The 22,018-nt window shown below is 40.1% G+C and overlaps 1 protein-coding gene across 3 annotated transcripts in view; it reads right to left on the bottom strand.

The window, feature by feature from the left end:
* Positions 1–22,018, bottom strand: part of acaca (acetyl-CoA carboxylase alpha) — a 269,320-nt gene that overhangs the window by 24,160 nt on the left and 223,142 nt on the right. For all 3 annotated transcript variants that reach the window (XM_048612563.1, XM_048612564.1, XM_048612565.1), the window contains exons 49-51: positions 21,314–21,449; positions 19,382–19,559; positions 17,404–17,516 (exon numbers count right to left, since the gene is read on the bottom strand). In XM_048612563.1, the coding sequence (XP_048468520.1) occupies positions 17,404–17,516; positions 19,382–19,559; positions 21,314–21,449 (427 nt within the window). The remainder of the gene's footprint in view (positions 1–17,403; positions 17,517–19,381; positions 19,560–21,313; positions 21,450–22,018) is intronic.

The raw sequence follows: 22,018 nt of genomic DNA, 5'->3' as shown, positions 1-22,018 counted from the left end.
GTTGAAAGTTATAAAATTGCTTTTCACTCAAAAAAACTTTTATATTTGGCTCCTTAACACTGCGGTAGACATTGGGAAACCACATTTTAATTAGGGACAGGTACAGCCATTTGTTAAAAAGAACACAGACGTTTAATGCAGTCAACAAAGGAGACTAAAAATAGGGGAGCCTATTCATCCTTCTTCGCATGGTTGTTTCAAAACGGTACACACTCTGGTGTAAAGGGGCTCTTTTCATTTGGATACAATGCAGGTTGTTGTAGAGCAGAGGCGGATTGACCAGCATCTACTCCATTTATCCCTGATCAGGAGCAGATGATGTTGTACGTGAGGAGCTATAACTGGAAAACTAAAGGAAATAAAGAGCTTGTTGTGAGAAGTCTTTCACATCCTCCAAAATTGTACTATGGGAAATATGATTCCGAGAAAGATTGACCAGAACCTACCCTAACACTGAACAGCCTGTAAAATCAGGTACAGCAATGAAGAATGCGAATATATGTCCACAAAAATAAGAAAACCTAAGCTGCAGGTACTTGAATGCACCAGGAATTGTAAAATGAAGCAAGACTAGCTAGACTGAATGTATTTGATGCTCTTAATGATACTTCTTTGAAGAAGCAGCTCAACCATCCAGACTAATGGTTTAGGTAATATTAACAAATATGTCGATGACTATTTTCTGCTCAATTTAAAACTGGGTTACTTCTAAAGATTTTTGCTGCTCCCATTCTGTTCTCTTCGAATATAAACAGCAGTGAAGGAGAAGGCACACAACGATTATGTAATGATTGATCCCCCTTGAAACTATTTGCTACTTATAATCGCTATTGTACAACCAAACTCTTGATCATTCACACAAGGTATTTACAATTAAGTCAGTAAAGAGGTTTCATATCTTTCCTGCTTCATGCTAAAAGGTCTAAAGTAACAACATACCAAACGCATCTCAATAGTCTTCATACACTGACATCATTTGATCAATTAACTCGTTGGCCACTGGCTTTTATGTGTACTAGCTTTTCTTCAATAAAATGTTAAAAAAATTAAAATTTAGTACTAGTTCCTCAGTGGCAATGAGCAAAAACACACCATGCAATGTAAATTGAGCCACACAATATAACAGATTCCAAGCTTTTATCCCCAATCTGTATTGTGTCAAGATAGTCAGGGCAGTGGTAGAGATGTTAGAATTGATTTTAAAACCTTTGGGCTAGTCTCTGTCTGTACACCTGAGAGCCAAAAAGAAAGATGGCAAATACTGAGGGACAATCCAATACCCATCTAATTATATCCCAGTGAAATTAGAGAGGAGGGCAAGAGAAGCACATACTTATGTTTCTGTGGATATGATGTTAGGGCTGTATCAGAATAAGTTACGTTCCTTATTTCTGAAAAACTGATTGAATAAATTCATATATGACGAATAGCAACAGGGGGAGATACAAGACAACAGCCAGCATCAGTGCTTTAATTCCCCAAGTGCAAATGCATCCAGGAAAAGAACTGTAAATGCATTGAATAAGACAATGATTTTTAGGAACAAAACAGCTGAATCAACCATTAATGGAAAGCACAGATATTTACCCATGTCTGTCAATCCCCTTCTGAGTGATGAACAATACTGTGAGGTTGATTTGAATCAGTTTGGTGTGAATGGTTGATACTTCTCTATTCTTCCATTCTGTAAAGAGTCTCAGTGCATGTGTTAGCAATTTATTGCCACATGCAGCAAGTGGAATTAATCCACAGAGCCATGGTATTATACAGCTCTTGGAGCTATATCTATAACAAGGATCATAGCATGAATGTACGTACAGCCTGGCAAGCCAAATTAAATGAGACTTGAAAATACAAAGTGGTAGGGTTTTGTTTTAAAGCAACTGTGCTGTTGAGGATTTATACGGTGATGCTTTACTATGAAATTTCAAAGCACAAATGTGTGCTCTAATTTCTTTAGCGGAGTTCCCCAATCTTGGCTAAGCCATTAGGGTTAGACATTAAAATGAGTGCAGCTGGGCACCTTAAATATCAGAGGCATGAGAAAATTCTGTTAATTATACAGGGTATTATGACTGAGTAGGTGTCAATAAGCATCTATATGAAATGCACTTGAAGCAAATTTGTTTACATATATTCATCTTATAATAAGTAAGTTCAGATTTGAATAAATTTGAATTTCTGATCACCTTTGCAATTTGAAAGTATTAATGGCTCTTGTACAAAGGTGCAGCTTGGGTGTGGTTTGTAAAGTCAGGCTTAATACTGCCTGGGTTTCATCAATTTTCATTTTAAAATGATATTTGCTAGATCTGAACAGTTTTAAATAGTCTGTCTTTCAGATGTTCTAGTCAGGTAATTTATTATGCATCTTCAAATCACTGTTTTTCACCCCACAAGTTTTTGGTCTCAACCAGGTGACAGTAGATCAAGGATTGACATTTCCTCATTGAAAGTACCTTCTGTTAACACCATGTATTCATCTTAATGGGAAAGCACATTTAAGGTAGAGTGTAAAATTTCCCTTCTTCTTCCTCAATGGCCTCAGCATCAACCTTAGAAGAATATATCTACTCCATGTGGATGTAAAAATTAGGAGGAGTACGCCATTCAGCCCCTTCAAGCCAGCTCTGCTATTTAATAATTTAGCCGATCATGGCCTCCCTTCCACTTTCCTATCCACCTCTGACTCCCTTGCTAGTGAAGAATCTAACCAGCTCTGCCTTAACAATATTCAATAACCCTGCCTCCACCGTTCTCTGGGAAAACAGAGTTCCATACATTCAAAATTCTCTTTGAAAAAAAATCTTATCTCCATCTTAAATAGATGAACCCTTGTTTCCAAACTGGACCGCTGTTGCAAATCTCTCCCACAAGGGGTAACATCATTTCAGCATACATCCTGTCAAAGTCCTTTCAGGATTCTTTATGTTTCTTCCAAACTCCAACAGATATCAGCCTAACCTTTCTTCATAGATAATCACTCTTCAACTGCCTCCATCCCAAGTATCAGTCAGGTAAACATTCTCTTAAGTACCCCTAACACATTTGTATCCATTCTTAAATAAGGAGACAAAACATAACAGAGTGGCCTCACCAATACTCTATACAACTGCAACAAAACATCTCCAATTCTATATTCCATTCTCTTGAACTAAACAAAAACATTCCATAAACAATCCTCCATGAATGTTAATATCATAAGCCATGAGCTCTTATCTTGCATAGCAACTTTTGACATGAAACTTTGTGAAATGTTTTCTGGAAATCTAAGTGCAGCACATTCACAAGTTCCCCTTTATCCACACTTTATATCTTCCTCAAAATTCCAATAAGTTAGTCAAATATGACTTTCCTTTCACAAAACTCTGTTGACTGTCTGACTGCATTGAGATTTTCATTTTAACCTCCTTAATAATAAACTCCATCGATTTCCTCATAACAGATGTAAAGCTAACTGGCCTGCAGTTTGCTGATATCTGTTTTCCTCCTTTCTTGATTGAGGAGCTACATTTACCATTTTCCAATTTGATGGGCCTATTCAGAATCTAGGGAATTTTGGAAAATTAAAACCAATGCATCTACAATCTCAGCAGCCACTACTTTTAAAATCCTAGGATGAAGTCAGTTATTAAATGGTACCCTTTGTGCCGGTAATTACAACAGTTTTAGGTTTCTCTGTCTATTTCACCACCTGATCTACAATTATTTCTGGGATGTTATTTGTATCCTTTTCAGCAAAGACAGATGCAAAATATCTGTTCTATTCAAATCTGCCATTTCTTTATTTTCCATTACTAACTATCTCCTTTTGGAGGTGGTATTTGAACATACACGTGCCAGGCAATGTTAGTTGCCACTTATCAGCTAAAGACTGAATGTTATTTAGATCCTGTTATGGCAGGAATGGACTCCATCACTATTTGAACAGTTATGTGCAAGAACCTGCTAATGGGATTATGAAATAATATTGCAATAATTATTTAAATAGGCTTGATTGACAATACTTTCTGAGTTTCATACAGAGTTATTTAAATTCTATTTGGTTGGCAATCGAAGTATATCATTGGCCTGCTTGTTTTCAATTGAGAGAATCTATCTGGAATCTTCAAAGAAAATCTGCACATATATGTGGCCTTCAAAATAAGTTCGCTACAATCTTTTAAAAGGATCAACCAAGTTAGATAGCTTCTGTAGATGGTGTGGAAAAGAAAATGAACATCAGCCTAAAGAAAATCTTTATGACAGTAATTCTAGTGTATTTTTCTTTTCTGCAGGAGATGGCAATGCTCAAGGGTTACTATTAAAATGTTATGTTACTGCTAGTGATCAGTTGTTTTGATACTTTTTAATAGGTTTTTTCCACAAACCCATAACCTTGAGTCACCCTATACTGTGTTCTGCTCATTTTCTGTTACTTTCACCAAGCCCCATCACTCTGTGCTGACTGACCCTTGATGGCTCCTGGTTTATGCAATACCATGGCCCTGCCGTTTTTTAATCTTTGTAATATCATCCAGCCCTCTACGAAAGCTGTGTTCCTCCCTTCCAGACCTCTTCAGCAACCCAATTTCAACACCTTACTCATTGGCAACCATACCTTCACCAGCCACAACCAGCTTCAGGAATTCCCTGACTAAAGCAAAGTTGCTGGAAAAGTTCTGAGGAAGGGTCACCGGACCCGAAACGTTAACTCTGTTTTTTCCTTCACAGATGCTGCCAGACCTGCTGAGCTTTTCCAGCAACTTTGCATTTGTTCCTGATTTACAGCATCCGCAGTTCTTTCAGTTTTATTCCCTGACTAAAGTTCTTCTGTCTTTTCTCCTTTAATAGACTCCTTAAACCCCAACTTTTTGACCAAACTTATGCTCATCTGCCTTAATACCTCTTTATGTAGCCAGTGTCAAATTCTGCGACAACACTCCTGCCAAATACCTTGGGATGTATTATTATACAAAGGCCACTGTATCAACACACAACTTGTTGTTATTGTTGCAGTTTGCATTGTGTATACTGGTAAGCCATGTCTTCCAAACATAACGAGTATCTGGTAAAGCATCGGCAAAAAGTTAGTCAATCTGCAAAAGATTTGTTGCTCCTTTCCCAGAAACCTTAATCAATTTTTACAGTTATTAGAGTGAAAAAACATCTTCTGGGAAATGGGGTGGTAGGTTACACCTATTTGTCAAATGCATACTGAAAATGATTGACAGTACAAGGGAAAGCAAGTCAAAAAATAAATGCCCAAGTGGTACAATTATATCTTGAAATAATAAAACAAACATAATAGCAATATCAAAATATTACGTAGATATATTATGAAGAAAAGGAATGAAATGCAAAGCACAGGAAAATCTGTGCAATGAAACGCAATGGAGGTGAAATTGGTCTTCTGAGATAGCATCTAACTCTTTGTTTCTTGTCCCCCACAGTTGCTGCCAGGCCTGCTGAATTTCTCCAGCAATTTCTGTTTTTGTTTGTTTCACAGTAAATTGTTGCTCAACAGAAAAAAGGTCACAAAATGTTTTGCAAGTTGGATAAAGACTGTTGCATTCCAGGTAGGCTGAAAAGTTGGTGAAGCTGTGGAAGACATGGATGAACATAGGACAGTATAAGTATACTTGTAAAATGTAACAAGGTGCTATCAGAATGCTTCCTACTGTTTACTTGCATTAGTCAGCAGCTTGGTATCGAGAAGATTAATTCTTTAGTTAGGTACTAATTTTTTGTGTTATTTCATGCTTGTTGGTGTAAGTATTGAACTCTCTATCAAACTCAACGGTGTGATCTTTCTCAAAAAAATGGGGTGTGTTGGCAATTGATATGGGAAAGGTACAGGAGACAAAATTAAGCATGTCAGAATGCCACTGCTGGTCAAGGTTTGTCTGAGGTGCTCTTATGACAGGTCTGTAAATGGGTCGGTTGCCTACATGCATTCATGGGGGTGTCTTAGACATGAGGACATAGTGACATAATGGTAATGACACTCAGATTCATACAGATATACAGCACAGAAACAGACTCTTCGGTCCAAATCATCTGCGCTGACCAGACATCCTAATCTGATCTAGTCCCATTTACCAAAATTTGGCCCCTATCCCTCTAAACCACTCTCATTCATATACCTATCCAGATGCCTTTTAAATGTCGTAATCGTACCAGCATCAATCACTTCTTCTTGCAGCTCATTCAGTACACTCATCACCCCCTGTGTGAACAAACTGCCTCTTAGGTCCACTTTTATATCTTTCCCCTCTCACCATAAACCTGTGCCCTCTTGTTTTGGACTCTCCCACCCCAGGGAAAAGACCTTGCCTATTTACCCTATCCATGCCTCTCATGATTTGAGAAACCTCTATAAAAGGTCATCCATCAGCCTCCAACGCTCCAGGGAAAATAGACCCAGCCTATTCAGTCTCTTCCTATAGCTCAAACCTTTCAACCCTGGCAACATACTCATAAATCTTTACTGAACATTTTTGAGTTTCACAACATCCTTCCTATAGGAGGGAGACCAGAACTGCATACAATACTGTAGAATTGGCCAAACCAACGTCCTGTGCAGCTGCAACATAACCTCCCAACTCCTATACTCAATACACTGACCAATAATGCCAAGCATACCAAACACCTTCTTCACTATCCTATCTACCTGCGAGTTCATTTTCAAGGAACTATGAACTCGCACTCCAAGGTCTCTTTGTTCAGCAACACTCCCCAGGACCTTACCATTAAGGGTTTAAGTCCTGCCATGAGTTGCCTTTCCAAAATGCAGCACCTCACATTTATCTAAATTAAACCCCATCTGCCACTCTTTGGCCCATTGACCCATCTGATCTAGATCCCGTTGTACTCAGAGTTAAACTTCTTTGCTGTCCGCTACATCTCCAATTTTAGTGTCATCTGCAAAATTACTAACCATATCTCTTATGTTCACATCCAAATCATTTATAAAAATGACTAAAAGCAGTGGACCCAGCACCGAACCTTGTGCCACACTACTGGTGACAGGCCTCCAACCTGAAAAGCAACCCTCCAACCTCTGTCTTCTACCTTTGAGCCAGTTCTGTAACCAAATAGCTAGCTCTCCTGGACTTCCATGTGATCTAACCTTGCTGACCAGTCTACCATGGAGGAACCTTACTGAAGTCCATATAGATCACATCCACTGCTCTGTCCTCATCAATCCTCTTTGTTACTTCTTCAAAAAATTCAATCAAGTTAGTGAGACACGACTTCTGACGCACACAGCCATGTTGACAATCCCTAATCAGTCCTTGCCTTTCCAAATACATGTAAATCCTGTCCCTTAGGATTCCCTCCGATAACATGCCCACCACTGATGTCAGGATCACCGGTCTGTAATTCCCTGGCTTTTCCTTACCACCTTTCTTAAATAGTGGCACAACGTTAGCCAACCTCCAGTCTTCTGGCATCTGACCTGTGGCTATCGATGATACAAATATCTCAGCAAGGAGCCTCGCAATCTCTTCCCTTGCTTCCCACAGAGTTCTAGGGTACACCTGATCAAGTCCTGGGGATTGATCCATTCTTATGCATTTTAAGACGTTCAGCACCTCCTCCTCTGTATGGACATTTTTCAAGGTGTCGCCATTTATTTCCCCACATTCTCCATCTTCCATATCCTTCTCCACAGTAAACACTGATACAAAATACACGTTTAGTATCTTCCCCATCTCCTGCTGTTCCACACAAAGGTAGTGATACTGATCTTCAAGGGGCCCTATTCTCTCCCTAGTTACCCTTTTGTCTTTAATGTATTTGTAGAATCCCTTTGGATTCTCCTGAACCCTATTGCCAAAACTATATCATGTCCCCTTTCTGCTCTCCTGATTTCTCTCTTAAGTATACTCCTACTGCATTTATACTCTTCTAGGGATTGACTCGATCCCTGCTGTCTATACCAGACATGTGTACTAGAAATTCAGTGGCTCAGGCTATTTTTAAAAGGACACAATTTCAAATCCCACTCACTAATAATAGGTACAAACCCTTCGTTGGTTATTACAAAAACCCGTCCTTAAGTGATCTTGTCTACAGGTGACTCAACCCACAGAAATGTGGCTGACTCTTAACTGCCCTCTGAATTCAAAGGCAATTAAGGATAGGCAATAAATGCCAGCCTTGCCAGCAGTGCCCACATCCCATGAAACAATAAGTGAATAAATATGCAAATTTGGTTCCTACAACTGTTGTCAGACACCAAACGCGATTTTCAGGTACAAATCCTGCCATAAGGAGACAACTAACGGAATGGCCCAGAAATACCCAACCCAATGTTTACACATCCAAGGCCCACTGGGTCTCCATCAACAGCTTCTCCTTCTCTCCCCCAGGCACAATGGCCAGTTTAATTTTGGAGCTGGTCAATGTTCTACCATTCCTGAAACAGCAGGCTGCATCAGGGCAGCGGGGTGTTGAAATATTTCACACCAGACATTTAAAAGAAATTATATTTTTTTGCTTATTTTGACCAGAAGTTGAGAGTTGAGGTTTACATTTACCAAACCCACAAATAAGTATCCAGCGTTGCATTAGTATTCTCTGCTTTCTGAGACACCGCTGATATCTGATTAAGCCCTTCTTTTGAGCTCAGTTTGAGACTGCACCAGCAAGATATTTTTAGAAAATGGAGAAAGTTTCCAAATAATCTAAATATTATTGTGACATTTATACCAGTTTCAATCAGAAGCAGACACAATGGTAATCGTGACACCCATTACGATGGCTGAGATTTTAAATAGTGTAGTGCACGGCTGTCTTTCATGTGGCAGGCATGTATTTTCAATCAATATTTTTTCTTTTATGGCGCATACAATATTTCACAAGTGCAATTTCAAAAAGCAGAAAACGATGATGCAAATTCTGATAAGGCACCATATTAAACAGGAATGGTTTTCTGTATGTTTTGACTTAAATGAGGTGTCTGATCTAATCTGTCATTCCTGTATTGATCTGCCCTGCCACTTTCTTTTTTGCCACCCTCATTACCGCATAAAGAAATCACTCTCTTTTTTCCAACCAACTGCAAATGATCAAGGACTGCAACTGCTGATTTCTCAGTTCTCCCGCTGAATTCTGATATTGGTTCTCTGTCACATTTTAAAAAGAACAAAAAAGGTTTCTTTGGAAAGAGCAAATTCACCATCGCAAGTGCATCCCAATGAATCTTAGTAGCTTTCTCAGATCTTTGGGGTGCCTGCCTTTCACACCACTTAGCAGGATTCAGATTGATCCCTGTCACAACCAATCCTGTCAAAGCCTATCTCAGGTTGCCTCTTGAAGCAGTCAAAGGCCTGTTATCATCAGTTCAGTAAAAGATCAATCCAGCACAGAATGAGAACATAATCAGTCATTGATTGATCCTAGCTCCTTCAGAGACTGTTAAATTTCCCTTGTGAATGCTTTCCAAAGGGTTAAAGGCCAAGTCGACAATACTTTCCATGTTTCTGTAAAAGTGGTTTGTACATTTATTTTCAAACATGTAAAGCTTTGCTAAAATTCTAAATAAATACTGAAGAAATTCTAATAATTAAACAAGGGATATCTGACTGAAACTGCACATTTTCACATCTTCCAACATGACAGGATCATACAACAGATATTAACTTGTACCATTCTGATTAGACTTTATGGGTTAAATCACTAAAAACAAAAGCAAATCATAAAATAGAAACACATAGAAAGAAGCGCAAGTAAATGTATCTTAAAACAGGGACAAACAGGAAGACTGAAGAAATATTTCAAAACTACAGTAAAAGATAAAACAACCATGGGGTATGTGTGACATTGTCTAAAGTCTTCCCAACTGAAGTAAGGGGAAACTTGCATTGAGATGGAAATGTACTTTTACATTACAATAAGGATAGCTGACTGAATCCAAACTTTAAAACAGCTTAACTAAAATACGGATCCATAAATCTCCTTTCATATTATATGCCCCCTGTCGTGTGAAGAAGGATGTAGATAGTAGTCCCACATAGCTGCAGCGTTCTACGATCTAACATCAATGTCACACAATGGAGCTCGAAGGCATTTAACTGAAAGAGAAGGGTACACAAAAGTTGCTCTGCCAACATCAGAGCTATACAATTAAAAACCGGTGAAGGGCCTTTAGATCTGTCATGGATACAAATTTCAGAGTGCTCAGCAAATTCTATGTTTGGATCACATACACATGATGTAGATGATGTTAAAACACGCATCACCTAATTACCTAACACACATCTGATTCACCAATACTGAAAGTAACTTTTTCTTTCCCCTGCTCCTGACACTACGAAAATGTTGCCACACACTTTCCCTTGGAGATGATGTCCTTTAAGACAGTTCCCCAATGCTTCCACAGCTCCTTTGAGGGCCATCAGAAGAAAGACTATTTTAAATCTAAAATAAAGTTTTGTTTTCAACTGTGTTTTTAAAAAATTCTCCCTGGTCCAGTCAATTTCTCTGTCCTACTAAAGCCACTTGTTCTTTGGCAAAGAACCAATGTGGACATTTGTGTGCGAGGAGCCTATTCAAACACAGGCATTACAAGATAGTGATCAGGAGAAGTAACATTGACTGACTGGTCCCTCAATGACCATGGGATATCATGGACAAATAAAACACTTCAAATAACACCAGCTGATTTCAACTGAGAAGTATGGCATATATGAATCAACCAAGTCCTGCATATAATCAGCTGTCAAGCCCAAATTTAACATGCAGGAACTATGTGACAGAAATGTTGTTTTACGTTTAGTCTGATGTGAAGACCATATCTTTTTATTCTTCAGCATTTTTGATTGTGGACTGAAATGGGGAAAAAACATTTTAGAAGCCAAGGAGTGTTGAAGGATTAGAACACTTTTTAAAAACAAGTTATGTAACATTTATTATAAATGCTGTTCACACGGCTATTGGTTCATGCAATGTGAAAAAACCTGGTTACAGGTGTGCTGGAGCCAGGGACTGTGGAATGGAGATTTGATTGGCAATGCGTAGTTGAGTGGTCTGTGAAATGGTGAACAGTAGGCCGTCAGCCTGTCAACAACTACATGACTGGCTCCCAGGTAGGTGAATAGGTTGGGGGAGTAAATGTTCAGGCTAGAAGCCATTGGACCCCTGGAAAGGAAGAAGCTTTGTTTGTTCTGCAGTAAGAAGCATCTCAAGCCTGAAGATAGTCAATTTATTTCTGTTAAGCAGTTGCTGTACGCTGTGACTTTTAATTAACAAGTCAGAGACCTTTATAAATGTGAACCAGTCACCCTGTACCACCTACAAACAAGTGAAAGTACTTGGAAAAAGAAGATCTAGAAGCAGCATTTTGACCAGCAAAAGGATCATCTCAGCAAACCCCATGAGCAGGGGCCATGAACTGCCTTCCCAGTCTTTCCCTTCCTACCCATTTTGTTTTGTGTTTCTCTGTATTTGTGTGTAGAGGGATGTTTATAAATGGGTTAAAGTTTAAACTAGTAAATTATATGTTCGTAATTGTTTACCTGTAGCTAGAATCTAAATTGTTTATAATAAATCGTAATTCTTATTACATTTGGAAACCTGATCCATGTTTCCTGTCAACCTGGTTCTAAAAGACAGATGAATTGGGAAATTCTGCATACACTTACAAACCTTTAAGCTTTGTGACAACTAGGAATAGCAGAGTTTGACTTCCAGAACACTACCCCATGATCTGTAACACCAAATAGCAAACGAAATGGAGAAAGAGTGTACACAGGGGTTTCTGTTCTAACCTGACCCCAAGATCACGCTCACACTCAAACTACTGGCTTTCCAGAAACTATGCTTTTTCTATGACTGTCGTAGGAACTTCTGGACTTCAACCATACAGGACAAAAAGCTGAACAGTCAAATCCTTTTATCACCCAGCTGAGATTCCACATTCCAGTATTCCCATACTAAAGTCATTAGTGCTTGGTTCAGACTAAAGAGCTCCCTGAAGAACGTACGGGGTACTGTTCAAATATTCAAATTGGTTTCAAAGAGTTTGGACACTCAAGAGAATTAATGCCTGCTGGCCAGCAAATTGGAACACACTATTTTAATTAACTATCTTCATTAAACTTATTGGCAGTCAACAAAAAGAGCTGGAAGAACACAGGCAGTCAGGCAGCATCAGAGGAGTAGGAAAATCAACGTTTTCTTGCTAGGTCTAAACAAAAAGACCTCTCTGGCTCAAGGCCCCTATAGTAGCTGCAGCTGGTGGGGTTGCCAGAGGACAACAGACATGGAACTACTGGAATTCCCACTAATATAAATGAGAGTTACTGAAAGAAAAAGCAAAATTTTCAGAAGGGAATGAGTGGAAACAGTATGCGTAAATAGTGTATTAACTTCAAATCTTGTCACAAAGTGCAGGAGTTATACTCTACCTGCATAATGCACAAACAGATTTCTGCATCCAGTCTGGTTATCACACTTTAGGATGGATGTGGAAGCCAGAGACAGGGTGCAGATGAGTTTTACTGGAATAGTTCACGGAATGAGGGAATTTAGCCACAAGTTTAGAGAGATTACGGCTATTATTCTTGCAGCAAATGAATTGAGGGCAGATTTGATAGAGATGTATGAGTTTGTAACAGATTTAGGCAAGGGAAACAAAGCTGTTCCTATCAGTTGATAGTACAAGGACTAGGGGGAGCATAGATTTAAATTTTTTGGTAAGAGATGCTGGGCGAAAAGGGAGGAAGAATGTTTTAATGCAGTTAGAAACATTCCCTCTAAGCTGCATGGCTTTGCTCGCATGCAGCCATTTCAAGGTTCTATGCATGCCAATCAAGACACTGACTTCCAGTTCCGGATGTTGTTGCCGTGCATCGGTCTCGGATGGTGGGCGTAGAGATGATCAATGATTTCAAAAGAAAATTGAATGGGCACTTGATGGCAATAAACTTATAGGGTTGTGGGGAATGGGACTGCCTGGATTGTTACACAGAGAGCTGACACGGACTCGATGTACTGAATTGCCTTCATTATGACTCTATGAAACATAGACTTGCAGACTAGAAGAACGAACGTGTACGTTTGCACATTTCACATCTGATGAAGTGTAGTCACTGTTTTCACGTAGGCAAATATTTGAACACAAGTAGCCACCCACACTACATGGGACAAACAACCAATTAATCTCCTTTTCATTTGCTTCGTGAAATGAGAGAAAGCCAAATAAATTCCAAACTGAACTTTGCCAGAGTTATGAAATCCTGTGCCAGTAAATTATCATTAGTTTGGCACTGAGTGAGATTAGATGTAGCATATCCCTGGTAGCTCTATGCTGGCACCAAGTTACTAACATAGAGTGCTGCAAGATGATCTGCAACAGACATCCATTTCACTCAGTCTTTCAAGGGGTTAAACGGCTCTGAAATTCTTTAATAAACTGAAGTGTGTAGTGAAAGACAAATGGAACCGACGTAGCCTCTGTTGGAGTCAGCAGGAACCATGGTCTAACTGCTTGTTTGTAGCAAATGGAGTGAGGTAAACATCAAAGGTCAGTGATCCAGAATAACTGGGAGTTTGGAAAAAATCTTAAATTAGCCATAAAAGCAAAATTATGCAATTCTTTGTGTGAGAAAGCTTCTGTGGGTCTGCTGTAGTTGCTCTCCTTCCATTAGACCAGGTTTTTAACAATCAAATTCTTTGTTGAGCGCAATTATGACTCATCCAACTGAGGTCTTTATCAACGGCTAATGTTTATATGGTTCTGCAGATGCAAGTTGTTCAAAGTGACAAGCTCTTTCACTTACTTAAAGCTCAAACTGTGGCTTGAAAGGACAGCTATCACTGAAGCATTTTTCTTTCGCTTATGTGTTCAAAATAAATAAACAGAAAAACACCCCATCATCAACTGCACTGTTCTGCCAAGAGCTTCTTTATCATGTCCTTTTAAAATGTAATCATATGTTGGATCTCTTACAGAGTAAGACTTCATAAAAGTACTTGACTACGGGATTTTGCATTTAAAAATGATCTGTAATTGGGTGACTGCAGAACCTGAACTATTAGAATTGCATTTTATTTCAGAAATTATGATTACCCACTTTTTACACACTTGCTAAAGCTTCACTTGCAATTTTCCAAAGGACTGCACACATGAAAACGTTGCTTTAAGTGCCATGTTCTAGCATGTCACTAAGGGACATACACACAAAAAGAAACCATTAGCAATTTGAAGTGGCCTGGAAGGTGGAAACATATATTCAGGTGCACAACTACCCCCATACCCAGATTAGAGGCAGGAAAAGTCAGAGATGGACATCTCACCTGGACGCCAATGGAGGCCACACTTACACCACTACACTTTGCAGCTTTGGGGTCTTTGTGCCAAATGGAGAGGCTGCAAGGTGTACTATCATGGCTGAGTGGGGGCCCTCCTGATCAGGTATCCTTTGCCCCACTCAGGGTCTACCCCATTAAAAGAGCTCTCCACAATGACCCTCCACCACATCACCTAGCCTTACCTTACTGATCTGAGTGAGTGGACATCAATTACCTGACTTCTGTGGCATCTCTATGGCTGCTGCAGTGGAGCCTACTACAGCTTCAACAGCAGCCACTGCTCCCGGAGGCACTGCTGAGACTGAAGAGTTGCCATGTGACGAGCTGCCAGCTACCGGAGGTGAGATTTCTGCCTTAAAGTCATGGGAAACTGACAGCCTGCAGTTAATTGCCTGATTGAAATTTAATCCCCTTGGGACTCATGGAAATCACAGAATCATAGAATCCCTACAGTGTGGAAGCAGGCCATTCAACCCATTGAGTCTACTCCGACCCTCCAAAGAGCATCCCACTCAGACCCACCCTGCTACCCTATCCCTGTAACGCTGCATTTCCCATGATTAATCCACCTAGTTTGTACACTAGGGGCCATTTAGCATGGCCAATCCACCCAACCTGCACATCTTTAGATTGTGGGAGGAAACTGGAGCACCTGGAGAAAACCCACGCAGACATGAGGAGAATGTCTGTGTAGGGTTTGGACAGTCACCCAAAGCTGGAATCGAACCCGGGTCCCTGGTGCTGTGAGGCAGTAGTGCTAACCACTGAGTCACCATGCCTCCCAAAATGATTGAGATAGGGTTGCTGCTAGCTTTCCGGCCAGTAGACAGGGCAACCGTTGCGGTCATTAAGTTCAACCCAAGGAACACTGCACTGTCAGAACTGCTTTCTTTTAAATTAAATGTTAATATGGGTCCTATCAGGTGGCTCAAGTTCAATGTCATATAGCATTTTTTCAAATATTTTGACGCTCTCCTGGTGTCCTAGCTAATGTTCTTCCCTTAATCAAAAGCACAATAAAACACATCGATCATGTTGTTACCATTGATATCTTTACACAAAGAGAGAGTAGATATTTTGGTAGGATAAGGAGATCACAAATGCAACCATTTTGACCTTTCTAGTCTCTCACACTGATCTTACTAAACAGTGACAAATGTCAAGAACTGCTATGGAGAGAATAGTAACCGTATGTTTAAAAAACTCCCACCTGTTTAACCAATACATTTAATCTAGGCTAAGGCATTGACTTTTTACTCACTTATGGAATGTAGGCATCTCTGGCTTGGAGAACATTTGTTGCCCATCTCTGATTGCCCTAGAAAAGGTAGCAATGAGTTCTGATTTTGAAACACCGCCGTCCATCGGCTGCAAGTACACTCACAGTCCTACTAAGAAAGGATAGCCAGGATTTTGACCCCGTGATAATAAAGGAACAAAGATATAGTTCCAAGTCTGCATGGTATGGAAACTGTGTGGGGATTTGCAGGTGGTGATGTTCCCATAAGGCTTTTACTCCTGTGGCAGATGTCTCAGGATTGTAAGGTGCTATCAAAGAAAGCTTTGCTATTGTGCATCTTGTCACTGAAACACACAGCTGCCACTGTGCATTATCGAGGAGGGTGTGAATGCTTAAGTCAGTGGCAAGGTGCTAACTAAATGAGCAGCTCTGTTCTGTATAGTTTGTTGTGTGTGTCATTCGAGTTATCCTCAGCCAGGAATGTAGAAAGTATTCCATCACACTTCTGACTTTGCCTTGAAGATAGCGGACAGATGCTAGGAAGTCAGAAATAGCGTTCCCCCAAAACCAACCTCGCCTAATAACAACCATCATAAAATAAAGAACTGCAGATGCTGGAGATCTGAAACAAAAACAGATATTGCTGGTGAAACTCAGCAGTCCAGCAGCATATGTGGCATGAAAGCAGCATTTACATTTCAAGTCCAGTGACTCATTATCAGAACTGATAGCAGCTAGGAAAATGTAGCTTTTACGCTAAAGCTGGGGTTGGTGGTGGTGGTGGATGGTCAAAGAGAATAGTTAGCCAGGACAGAAGAGAAGCTGAATAAATTGACAATGAGAGCTGAGAGTAGAAGTGACTGGGTAGTCACATATTAGCCACAAAATGGGAGGAATGAGTTTTGGACAGAGAGCTCCTAATTTTCTTATTCTCACAAACTCTCCCCTAAAGGAACAGATTCCTTACTAAAATGCAATTCCTTGGCTTTGGTTGCCTGTCTTCCCTGAGTAAATCATAATTTTTATGAGAACCTTGACAGTACCAATGTACAAGCCAACCTACTGTGAGAGGAAGCTGCACCTGGTACAAACACATGGGTATACAGGTATGTCAAAGGGTCTCTTTTCATGCTGTAAAAACTCTATATACATAGGGTAATGATCCTGGGAACCCTGACCAATTTTCCATTCCACTGCCTGAGGACGCTGAGGCTAACTTGGTACTGTGCTACTGAAGATCAGCCAACAAAGCAGGAATTGGAGGGTTCAAACCTGCCTACATCTCCCCAATCGGTGTTACTCAATGAATTACTGGCTGAATTTTCAGGGGAGTTCCTGATCTTGACCACATGGAAAGAGGGCAGGAACTTCCATATGAAAATGGAGAAAAGAATCAGAAATTTATGCTTTGCAACTCACTCATGCATCTACAAGAATGCAACAGATGTGTGGCCAGGCACTTGGGAGTAACATACTTCTAACCATTTGGCTCTGGCAATGGGCTTCTCAAGGCGCAGAAGGCTCTAAAGAAGTGAAGCAAAGTAAATTAATTGGGGAGTAAAAATAATTAATTGCTTGTTAATTTAAATTTAGTAACCATGACTGTAGATCATACAGATCACAATCTTGTAAATGAGCTCCTCGAGTTGAGCCTAAGGCCTGTCACCTCCAGGCTGCAACCAAATTGAACGGCAAGAAAACAGATTTAAAATAATAAATAAATAAAAGCCACAGTGCATTAAGGGATCAAAAGAATGCATTCATATATGAGACCAGCCATCCATATTAAGGCTCTCCACAGGTTCAAGCAGTAATTTATATGAAACTTTGGGGTGCGCAGATAGAAACTAAAGTGCACATACCCAAACGCTCAGCCAAGCTCATGTACACGGGGTCCACTCGCCGCATTGTTTTCACCAGGTCCTTCTTCCGGAATTTGATCTCCACTGTCCCCTCTGGCTCCAGTACACCACCTCTGTAATGAGCAAAATCCATTTACAAGCTAATTAACCATGCAATTATTCGAGGCATAAATTAAAGTCACAGCATGTTAAAAAAATACAAATATAGCATGGACCTTTGAATAAATAAGAACTCATTCTCAGTTCTTTGTTCGTTGCATATGGGCAGGCTAGGAATTTAACAAGGGTAACATGTCTGGATTTTCTTTTCTAAGAATCTTTATCTATTGAGAACTAGTCAAATATGTTATTTCTCAATATTAAGATTTAAAGCATGATTATTAGTAACAAGTTTGTCTTTGTTGAACCTTTGCATGGTCGTTGTTAAAAAGAGACAAAGTTCTTGTCTTGCATTCATCAGGACTGAGACACATCCTTTCCTGATGAGTGCAAGACGCAAAGTTTTGACTGTCTCTTTTTAGCAATGATTAAGTAACAATTTTCCTATTAGCTCATCCATGCCAAGCTGTGATCTGTGGATCTCATGGTATTCTCTACAGCTAATAAGAGAACTCGGCAAAAACAAGTGAATGCAAACACGTAGCTAGGCCTCCGTTGAAACCGGCAAAAAAAATCTGCACCATCAAGGCTAGATGACAGAAAAATTCCTCTTCCGGTAATGCACAATATTAATTCCACCGTACAGACACCACAAGTGCATGGCAACTAGTAGCGTTGTTTTGTGACCACAGCTGTTACACATGGAGGATAAGAGGTGGTAAGTGGTGTGGTGGGTGAGGAAGCAGAGCAAAAGAATGTTCACCAACAGACAAGGTGGGGGAAAAAACCACAAACTAGAGCCTGGTCCTCTTTTATGTCACTTTGGTACCCTCACACTGACAGTCAGATTTTGTGCTCCAGACTTTGCCTTGGAGAGGGGGCACCAAATAAAAGGCCAGGTAGGGATGGAAATGTAATAAAATACAGTCAGAGAATGAGTCACAAACTCTTCTTAGATGCCTTCCAGCAGATTGATTCAAGTTATGAAACTGGGGAGGGTAGTGGGCAAACTAGGAGGTAGTCACCCACAACCTTTCTTAGAGAACCAGGCAATAGATTACCAAATGGAGGAGGAGATAGTAACACTGAAACATGTGAGGACAAATAATTACATATACATTTATATGTTGTGACAGTCACACAATCTGATTAAGGCAAGTATCCTTCATTGCATATGGAGAAATTGTGTGTGAAGTCAAACTGAATCAGTGCAGTCTCAGGAGTCTTAGTTGTCAGATTACATTTAGATGTCCTTTCACAGAACATCTAGAAACATGGATTTAGCACAAAATTTTTTAATGAGGAATGGAAATACAACACAAAGAACAATCACAGATTTACTGGAATAGATGAGAACTATTCACCATCCTATCCCACTCCTCCCGTCATGCAGTGAGGGCTGCTTTAGAGGAATGGCTTTTTGGGTGTTAGTATTCTTCCAGAAAATATATCCAGTTCATATTTTAGCTAGTCCTACATTAAAGAAATATGCCTCCTTACCCATACAAATAAGACTGCTTATTTGTTGGACTTCCAACTGCTCAGCAGCAACATTTCTTTTGGAAAATCAGGCTAAATATGGGCCTGTAATAAATAGTTGGCAGTCTCCTGTCAAGTCCTGGCTTAAATTTGAAAACAGAAATTGTTCTGTTAATTTTCCACTCTTTCATCTTCGTTCATTACACATATTTATTAACCATGTTTGAAGACATTGAAATTAGCACGTGATTTAGAAATTAAATTTTAGATATCCATGCCTGTGTGATTCTAACAGGTGGATGACACAATCCAGTTGTGTGTGAAGTGAAAAATGCAAAGAACTGTTGAGTATATAAAGGGTTAACCATCAGTGTAATTACAGTTAACTCAATTTCCACACCTGCTCTCCTTGTCTGCATACATCTCCATGTGCCTGGGATTGATAGTAGGGTCAATGACTACCCATGAGCCTCCTCTCAGCTCTGCATTCGGAGGGATATACACAAGCATGGGCTGCCTATACTCTCGCAACCCATCGACGATGCACGCACCAAACTTTAGCACTTGATCATACATGTCTGGAGGGGAAGAAGAGAGTGTTTAATTTCACAGGGATTCGCATCCTATCAAGCCACTCATGCTGAGACAACGACCCTACTGTTAATTTCTGGTAAATTTCACGGCTGATTTCTTACTGTCGTGGGTCACTGCTGGCCTGTCTAACTAAACCCTAGCATATTGATACCCCCCCAACTAAATATTCAGCGAGTTTCATAATTTAATTTTGCATTATCTTGATAATCTTTTAGCCACATAAAAATGTGCAGAAGACCAATCCAGACGTATCTGGATGTGCTTTTTATCCAACTTGAATTGGACCTCCTAGGTCGTTGAGTAAAGAGTTTTCACTAATGTCAATTTTCAGCGTAGCAAGAACTGCGTCTAATCTTTTCCTACTCATTACACACGATTTCTGAGATGGTTTACCCACCATCCAATTGGCTCCTTGCCGTGTGTGTGCAGTGAAGAATGGTGTAATTGTTTATTTTCTCTCACTGCTTTCCTTCCCCCACCCTAGCCCCATGAATAATCAAAACGGTGCCAAGGAAGAAACAGCATGTGTGTGTTTCTCCCTGTAAGTGAGTGGAGTTATCCGGCCAAACAATTTGAGACTGGATAAAAACCTAAAGAACTGTGGATGCTGTAAATCAGGAACAAAAACAGAAGTGGCTGGAAAAGTCCAGCAGGTCTGGCAGCATCTGTGAAGGAAAAGAAAGATCAGAATTAACGTTTCGGGTCCGGTTCAGAGAAAGAGTCACTGGACCCGAAACGTTAACTCTGAATTTTTTTTCTTCACAGATGCTGCCAGACTTGCTGGGCTTTTCTAGCAACTTCTGTTTTTGTTCCTGAATTTGAGACTGGATCCTTCTGCTGCAATGTTTTATTCACTCAGCCTGCAAAGGTGCCTTAAAAGGGGCACCAATGCACCTGAAGTAAGCTTTGGCATGCAAGACAGGGTTTCTCAAAATTGTTTCTGGAGCATTTAAAAACACTACAGTTTACTAATTGTTTCAAGAAGGACGCTCATCCACAGCATTCGTTATCAAGGATAAGTCTGGGCAGCAAGACACCTTTTTCTAAAATCAATTGAACGACAAATCTGAACATTGTCTTTTCTTGTTTCAGCTTTTTCTTTAAAAATATGCCTTTAGCTGGTAAAATCTAGATTCACATCTTAAGCATAATTAATTTGAGCCAAAGCATCCCAAGTAGCTGGAATATAAAGCCAGTTAAAACGGCAACTAATTGATCTTGGTAAAATGTGTGTCTGAATCAGTGTGCTGCTGAAACACCTTAGGTTTGAACTGCAAGTATACTGCAGCTAACTGAACTCAATGGCAACAATTTCACATTTTAAGCAATTGTGGGCATGATCAAAAAGGATTGCTGCTACAAATGAATAAAAGTCATCAAATCACAATTCAGAAATATTCCATGGTCTCTTCTTGTAGAATACCCTGTCGGAGATCTTACAGGACACCAGTCTACCTCTCAGTCTGGCAGGTTACATCAAGATTACACACAGTCTGTCATTCAAGCAATTCTGAATTTGTCAGTCAGTTCAGATTAATTTTGACTGTTGTTTGTCCAGCCACTAGGTGGAGTGCTTCACAGTGGCAAACCATCCAACTCTGCGACATCTGATTTGTATGGACAGTATTCAAGACATACTCAATATCGGATTAGTCACTCTCTTTGTCGGGGTAAAACACGAGGAGAGGAAAGCTCTAAGAAAAACTGGAAATATTTTTACATATTTAAAATTCTTTACCTTTCATTCCACCAGAGAAACCTCGCCAATTGGCAAAGACCATCAGTGGAAGACCTTCTCGGTTCAGGTCCTTAATAGCTTGTGCAGTTTTGAAGGCAGAGTCGGGGAACCACACCTGACCGGCTTGCTGGATTATCTGTTAACACAGACCACAAATGTATTATCAACCAGTAGCTATTTACTAAAGAAGGCTCAGAATTTAAACAAAGTGAGGGAATAAGGTGCAAGGAATGGCAGTTGAAGGAATGATTGAAATTTTGTAAATTCAAAGTAACTTTGGGAGATCAGTGTCAGCTGGTGCCCAGTCTCCACATCTGGAGCAAAACAATTTAACAAGGTGAGGGAAAAAAAACATCTGCTGTAATATGCAGTTTGTTGTGGGGGTGATAGGGGTATTGACTGCTGGCTGGAGAGCTGGCAAGATCCCATGTTTCCAGGTTAGTCATGGTGAGAAGGGACCCTAGGGAGGAATGGGTTTGGGAGAGAAGAGAAGGGGGTCGGCAGCAAGGGCCGGCATGTGGCTCTCAGCAGGCAGCGATTCACTTCCCATTGCCGGGACCCTCAGTCAGGCAATGCACTTTTCAATTAGGAGAACTGCTGTAACTGGCAAGCACAAATATCAGGGTATTATTGTTGTGCACTCATAACAAGTCCCTCACCCGCCACTGGGTTAATATCAACAGGTGGCAGGATGAACCCTTTAAG

This window comes from Rhincodon typus, chromosome 26, assembly GCF_021869965.1.
Source record: "Rhincodon typus isolate 14 chromosome 26, sRhiTyp1.1, whole genome shotgun sequence".
Classification (NCBI taxonomy): domain Eukaryota; kingdom Metazoa; phylum Chordata; class Chondrichthyes; order Orectolobiformes; family Rhincodontidae; genus Rhincodon; species Rhincodon typus.
Note: the sequence above shows the minus strand (reverse complement) of the source record. Positions and strands in the feature narration are given on the sequence as shown.